Source organism: Gallus gallus, chromosome 23, assembly GCF_016699485.2.
Source record: "Gallus gallus isolate bGalGal1 chromosome 23, bGalGal1.mat.broiler.GRCg7b, whole genome shotgun sequence".
Taxonomy (NCBI): domain Eukaryota; kingdom Metazoa; phylum Chordata; class Aves; order Galliformes; family Phasianidae; genus Gallus; species Gallus gallus.
In genome coordinates, this window is record NC_052554.1 from 2,435,803 (window position 1) to 2,443,290 (window position 7,488).

Genomic DNA, 7,488 nt, shown 5'->3' on the forward strand with positions numbered 1-7,488 from the left:
CACACCCCCCCGTGGTCCCATCCTGGCTCTGGGAGGGCTGTGCCTGTTGGCTGCCGCCAGTTCCCTGCCCACCCAGCGGTCCTATTTAAGCAGGGCAGTGGGTGGGGTGGGTGGGTGCAGGATGGAGGGTTGGGGGTGGTTGCTGGTGCTTGGGGCTGCAGTGCTGCTGGGTGAGTGCCCATTGCTGAGGAGGGGGGGGGGGGGGGGTAACAGCTGTGCCCTCTTCATGCGGAGATGCCCCCCACGTGGTGCTGAGCTCTGCCCTGTCCTCATGCCCAGGGAGGAGTGGGGACCCCTTCCCTATGGACCCCCAGCTTCAGAATCCTCTGTTTTGGATGGGCAGAGTGGGAGCCCTCCTCTAAACCCCCTCCCACTCTGTCCCCTCTTCCTGGGGTTTTATGCAGACACTGAGCCAGGGACCAGCTCAGCTGCCAGCCCTGCCCTTGGAGAGGTGGGCAAGCAGCATTTTAAAGGGCTTTAAATTGCTTCCCTTTCTCCCTTCCAGGAGCAGAGAGCAAAACTCCTCCAGAGAGACCCACGTTTGGAGACGTCTACCATGTCAAAGGTACTGTTGGGGGGGCCGGTACCTTTGGGTGCTGCTGTGGGTGGGAGAGGTGGGGTGACACCACGGGGTGCCCACAGGAGCCATCAGCCTGCCCTACGCCGAGATCAGGGAGCCCTTTGAAGCCTGGTACAACCTGAGCGGGGGGAAGAGCCGCATCGAGTACTACGGCGGTGGGTGCAGAGGGCTCATGGCCTCCCCACTGCTCTGCTCCCCACGGAGCCACCCCGGTGTCAGCGCCGTGGCTGCAACCCGGTGCTGTGCCGTCCCCAGGCCAAGTGGTCACCTTCCAGTTCGGCTCCATGGGGCCCTTCGGCGCCAGCTTCAAGGTGACACCGGAGACCACGGAGACGGAGGTGAACGTCCGCAAATGCTTCCGCATCAACGGCACCGACGGGGACCTCATCGCCCCACAGAGCGTCTTCCCCAGCCTGGAGCACTTCAGGGTGAGCCCCGGCCATGGGGACCGGGAGCGAGACGGGGGAGGGGGTGGGACGGAGATGGGCACGGCGGCTGCCACCCCCAGAGAGAGGGCAGATGTGGTTGGGAATGGGGCAGATGCGAGGCCAGCTCCAGGTCCGGCACTGTGGGGGCGCAGTGCACAGCGGGGGTGGCGGTGGCAGTGCAGTGTTGCTGACGTTCCGTGCCCAGCGGGTGCGGGAGGAGCGGTTCCGTGGGCAGCACTGCGCCGTATGGCAGAACGTCTCCTATTGGGGCCATAAGAAGAATGTCTACACGCTGCGGGTGGGCAGCTCGGCGCACGGCCCTGTGCCTCTGCACTACGAGGTGCGGGGCTACAACAGCCTGCTGGGCTCCCACTACGACAAATACGAGATCGAGTACAGCGCCTTCGGGCACCGCTTCGCCCCCAGCATCTTCCAGCTCCCACATGGTGAGCAGTCACTGCCAACCCAGAGCCCTCCTGGGGATGTGCCTGCATGAAATGCAGCTCTGCGGCCCCCTCTTTAACTTGCCTTAATGAAGTTGCATGCACCCTCTAATTTGGGTCAACGGGTTGAGTGAAAATGATAACTGCAGTGATCCCAGTGTTGGGGAACCCCATTCTGGTGCAGTGCAGGGATGCTCCAGCTGCAGCTCTGGTTGCAGATGCAGACCCTGCATGCAGACCTCTATATAGGGTGGGCACCGGGTGCAAATCCTGCATGCAGACCTCTATATAGGGTGGGCACTGGGTGCAAATCCTGCATGCAGACCCCCATATAGGGTGGGCACTGGGTGCAAATCCTGCATGCAGACCCCCATATAGGGTGGGCACTGGGTACAGACCCTGCATGCAGACATCTATATAGGGTGGGCACCCCACGGTCTGCAGGTGCCATACGCCCTGCTGTGGGGTCAGGAGCTGCTGTCCATGCCCCGAGGCCGCAGCCCCGCTCTGTGCCCCGTAGGAGTGCAGTGTGAGCAGTGGCCCACAGCCGGCCCCGAGCACCGCATCGTGGCCAACCCCATGCAGGAGTTTGTGGGGGCTGCCCCGGACACGGAGCACGTCCACAACCGCCTCTTCCACCACTATAAGGAGAGGTTTGGGAAGCGCTACAGCAGTGAGGAGGAGCACGAGCACCGCAAGCGCACCTTCATCCACAACATGCGGTGCGTGTGGGGTGGCGGGGGGAGAGCTGGGGGCTCAGTGGGGCTCCCCTGAACCTGCAGCATCTCCCCCCATCCCCCCAGGTTCGTGCACTCCAAGAACCGCGCCGCGCTCTCCTACTCGCTGGCGCTGAACCACCTGGCTGACCGCACGCCCCAGGAGATGGCTGCGCTGCGGGGCCGGCGCCGGAGCGGGGATCCCAAAAGCGGGCAGCCCTTCTCCATGCAGCTCTACGCCAGCCTCATCCTGCCTGAGAGCCTGGACTGGAGGCTGTATGGTGAGGAGGGACCCGGCCTGGCTGGGAGCACAGCAAACCCTCACCTCCTGCCTCGGTTTCCCTTCACACCCCATCGGTTGCCCCGCTGTCCCCAGGCGCGGTCACCCCCGTGAAGGACCAGGCTGTGTGCGGGTCCTGCTGGAGCTTCGCCACCACGGGCGCCATGGAGGGGGCCCTCTTCCTCAAGGTGGGAGCGAGGACACAACGCTTTGGGGTGGCCAGAGGGTTCCCGTCGCTGTCCCTACAGCGTGTCCCCCCGCAGACCGGTGTGCTGACCCCGCTGTCCCAACAAGTCCTCATTGACTGCTCCTGGGGCTTTGGGAACTACGCGTGTGACGGGGGTGAGGAGTGGCGAGCCTACGAGTGGATCAAGAAGCACGGCGGCATCGCCAGCACCGAGTCCTACGGGCCCTACCTGGGGCAGGTGAGGGTGCCGGGGGTGCACACACCCCATCCTCCCCTCCAAGATATGGGGTGCAGGGAGAGACTCCTCCAAAGCTGCCATCATCTCTTTGTTGGCGGATGGATGCTCCCCTTTGGTTTGGTTATCCTTTGCTGGGGTGGGTTGGATCCCCTACAAATCTGCCCTGCCCTGGACCACGATGTCACCTCAATGTCCCCTCCCAGAATGGCTACTGCCACTACAACCAGTCGGAGCTGGTGGCCCCGCTCGCCGGCTACGTCACCGTGGAGTCGGGCAATGCCGAAGCTCTGAAAGCTGCACTGTTCAAGCACGGCCCCGTAGCTGTCAACATCGATGCCTCACACAAGTCCTTCACCTTCTACGCCAACGGGGTCTATGAGGAGCCCCACTGTGGTGAGGGGGGTGGTGGCACCCGGTGGAGATGATGGAGATGGGGTGACGGGGATGGATGGAGATAGGGCTGATGGAGATGGTGGATGATGGGAATAGAGATGGGGATGATGGAAGTCAGTGGATGGGGATGAACGGGGATGGATGGGGATGTCTCTTTTCTGTTCTCCTTCCAGGGAATGAGACATCAGAGCTGGACCACGCAGTGCTGGCTGTGGGCTATGGTGTCCTGCACGGCAAGAGCTACTGGCTCATCAAGAACTCCTGGTCCACCTACTGGGGCAACGATGGCTACATCCTCATGGCCATGAAGGACAACAACTGCGGCGTGGCCACCGCTGCCTCCTTCCCCATCCTGGCCTGATGGGACGATGGGACAGCCCCATGCAGGCACTGTCCCCACTGTGTCCCTCTATGCAGGGAAGGGGATAGCAGAGGGACACAGGGCTCTGCGAGGTGGCTGTGGGGTGGAGGAGGGCAGCCCTACTGGGAGAGCAGACGATGCTCTGTTGGGGTATTTTATCAATGCAGCAATAAACATCCATGCAGAAGTGATCCCATCCTTCCTGCTGGGTGTGCTCTGTCACCCTCAACCCACCCCCAACGCCCATCCCCTACACCCGAAGGCATCCCCTCGTATCTGTACCCCAAAACTGGGCTGTGGTGGCAGAGAGCAGCCCTGCCCCACAGCTACACCCTTACTGTGCCCAGCAAATGGCCGGGGGAGCTGCTGCGCTCCCTCACTGCGGAGCCGCGTCCTTCCCTGATTGCTCCCGATTGAGGGTGGCAGGTCATAATATTTTCTTGTTTTCCTTCCCTTGTTCACCTGCTTATTTTACAATTTGCTGCACTGATTTCTGAAGTGGTCTTTAATCATTCCCAGCAGGGGTGCTGACTCGAATTCACGTCTGGGAGAGAAACGATCGCCGTGCAGGAATAATGTGGTTTATTCCGTGGGAGTCCGGGTCTCCAGATCTTTGATTCTCTCGGCTGCAGTCAATAAAACACGCTTTGACTTTCAGGGAACCGTGACTTTCAGGCTCCCTTTGGATGGGTGATGCTGTGAATTTGCTGCTGAACACGCAGGAGGCTCCGGGAGCTGCAGGCTGTGCACCCCCAGAAGCATTTATCAGGAGCTGAACATCTTGCATTTGTGGCACTGGGGATAGCAGAGGCTCCAAGTGGGGGTTGGCGAGCAGGGATAGGACCTTAAATTAAGGTCGGTTTGTTTTCTTTGGAAAAGGATTTAGGGATGGAGGTGTCTGAGAAGAGGTCTGATGCTGCACAACTGTCAGCCCAGAGTGCTTCTGGGGGAAATGCCCCGGATTTGGTACTGGATGGTGAAACAGAGCTGAGCTTGGCATACTTCGGAGGCAGCAAGCGCTGCCCTGTGTGCGAAACGTGATTTCACCCCCTCCCTCCCCCATCCCAGCCCCACACCATTACCTGGTGCCTGTAACCGCACTGCTGCAGAAGCAAAAGGTGAGATGTGGGGGTGAGGGGCTGTCCTTTGGCACAGCAGGCCCTCACGTGCCTGGCCATGTGAGCATGCATGGCTGGGGAGCAGAGGGCTCTGAGCTTCTCCACTCATCTCGGCAAGGACTGTTTCCACTCTGCCAAGCCAGAAGAGGCAGAGCAGGACTTTGTGGTGCTCTTCCAGTAGGGCTGGCAGCCTCCAGGCTGCCCCTCTGTGACCCCAGGCCCTGTGCCACCGCAGCGTTCCCACAAGCCTGGGGGGGACAACCCCGGCCCCATGCTGGGCTCTGACCCACACACTCCAAGCCCTGTGCTGGCTGAAACATGGAGCGAGATGAGACAGCACAGCCCTCAAACAACAACACCCCCCCCCCCCCCCCGAGGCGTTTTGTTCCAACAAAATGTGCACTCTGCGGGTAAGAGCATCCAGATCTGCAGGATCAATCTGTCCACACATCCAGAAACTCGGGGAGGGCTGAGTCTGCCAAGGTAAACGATCCCCTGAGGAAGGGCGGCGGGGATTTCAGCTGGGTTTGCTTCGCGCCCTGCCCTGGGCTGTGCTGGATGCTGCATTTCCCTCCAGAGACAGCTGTGCTCCGGCACAGACCTCTGTGCAGCAATGCCAGGTGGCCACAAAACGCGCTCCAGACCCAAAGCTGGCTGCCTTTCAGCGCCGGATGAATTATCTGTGAAAACCTCTGGTGGCTCGCACAAAACAAGGTAATTATTCAGAAAGCGGGGGGACACGGAGAGAGCCAGCATATGAAAATATTATCTGTGAGTGATTTAGAGAACCACAGACAGGGTCGGAGAACAGCAGCTGGATCAAAGCGGGTTTGGCAATTCCTTGGCTCCCAGATGCTCCATCTGAGCGAGGCTGTCGTGAACTCCCAGTTGGGGCCAGGGCTCCTCGGGTCGCTCTGTGGACAGGAGGACATGTGTTGCACAGCCCTTTGGCTTTACGATGACGAAGAGTACAATTCGGGGCAGAAAAGCTTGCTTTTTGCCATAGAAACCACAGCATTTTGGGGCACAAGTCATCGTGTCCAGAAAGACCTACGTGGTCGCATGACCTCTGCAAGATAGTTTGCTCAAAGCTGCTTTGTTGCTAACGAGGCTATCCTGGAAAATCACCGAGGCAGTGGCTTTTCAAACGTTTCTTCTTACACTTCCCTCAGTAGCAGCTTTACAAACGCTCCTCCTCAGCCAAACGTCCTTCCCTTGGCGACGGCGACTGCTCTGGCAGGTTTGTTGTTCTGAAATGAACCGCTCCTCTTGCTCAGCTCCAGAGATTTGCAGCCCACCCCCCCCTCCTCCCCCCGGACTTTTTGGAGGTTTCATTCCTTGTGACGAACCGCTGGCGGCGTTTACGTTTTCCAGGTGCGCCGTCAAACCCCTCCGAAAGTCCTCCGCCTCCACCCCATTTCCCTACGAAACCATTCTCAGAGCATCCCAACCCCCTGGGCAACGAGGAGGGTTTTGTTTAACGCTACCCACCGCCTCTGCCAAGCTCTGCCTTCTGCTCTCACCCACCGCTATTTCCCAATCACCATCCAGCACGCAGCACAATGCAACAAATTTCATGAAATTAAGTATTTCTCCTACACACAGCATATTTGCCCGGTGATTATAACTAGTCCCCGAGGTAGCCAAGCACAGCAGAATTTCAGTTTAATATGCACACCCACGCAGCCTTGCTAAAAACCCAAGACACTCCCCCGGTCCTTCTCGGGAAAGGCTGAGCACTGCGGTGAGCATCTCGTATTTCAGCTTCACCACTCACACAAACCACGACTGGGAATGCTCTGTAATCCACTGTACAAAAAAAACAAGAAGGTGAGGAAATAAAGTTTCCCAAAGATTTCAAGGTATCCCCAATGGCCCAACAGCGAGTGGGGTTTGAGAGCTCAGGAATGTCAGACAACACAGACACAGAGCAACCGGATCACACTGCTGTGCCTTTATGAACACAACCCCCAGGAGTTGCTGCTTTGTGTGTTCGCTTTGTCTTGGATTTAGAGTGAACTTTTAACTCCCAAGTGCTTTCATTCCCCCATTTGTTTGGGCAGGCAGCAAGGCTGCACGCTCGCAGCACCTGTGGATGTCACGCTGTAAAAATGACAAAGACTCCATTTAAAAAACAGAGCAATTACCCACTGTTTGCACAGCGGATGGTTTGGCCTCACCTCGCTGCAGTGACTGGAGCCCAACCTCACACCCGAAGCGAAACGGAGGCAATTTTCCCAACGGCACAAGCTGCAAACTGCAGCACCCAACCTGGGTTGTAAACACAGCAAGCTGCAATTTGCATTGCCTATCCTGCCCCAAACGTGAGGAGATCCACCCCTGCAGATCACAGCTTGCCTTGGCTGCGCCTGGGGCTTGAAGATGTGCAACTGCCCTCACAGCAACCACCAACTTCTGCAGTTGGAGCAAAAAGGGAAACAACCCCACGAGGAAGTTCTCCTTTTGCTGCAGATGCCACCTCCTGCCTCACTCTCCCTTCCTTTTCCTCCAATTGGTACATACAACACTTTAAGCACGGCTATGGCTGCACTACGGCATCCATCAGCCACCTCCTGGCTCTGCTTTCAGGCTGAGCATCCCTGCAGCCTCCTGCTCTCCTTCTTCCTCCAGCCCTCACCCTCCCTCAGCACCCCACGCCCTGAGCCCTCTTCCCACCCACCCTCCCTCCCTCACACAGGACAGCTATGGCTCTCACTGAGCCCTATCCCAACTTGGTGATGCCT

The 7,488-nt window shown here is 58.8% G+C and overlaps 1 protein-coding gene across 1 annotated transcript; it reads left to right on the plus strand.

Annotated features, from left to right (window-relative positions):
- Positions 1-108: 108 nt before the first annotated feature.
- On the plus strand, positions 109-4,283 carry LOC426093 (digestive cysteine proteinase 1-like). Its single transcript, XM_046903666.1, has 11 exons — positions 109-170; positions 506-565; positions 643-735; positions 836-1,008; positions 1,214-1,454; positions 1,972-2,173; positions 2,255-2,448; positions 2,544-2,635; positions 2,711-2,872; positions 3,076-3,265; positions 3,439-4,283. The coding sequence occupies exons 1-11, from the start codon at positions 122-124 to the stop codon at positions 3,624-3,626; spliced, it is 1,644 nt and encodes a 547-aa protein (XP_046759622.1). The 5' UTR covers positions 109-121; the 3' UTR covers positions 3,627-4,283.
- Positions 4,284-7,488: the final 3,205 nt, after the last annotated feature.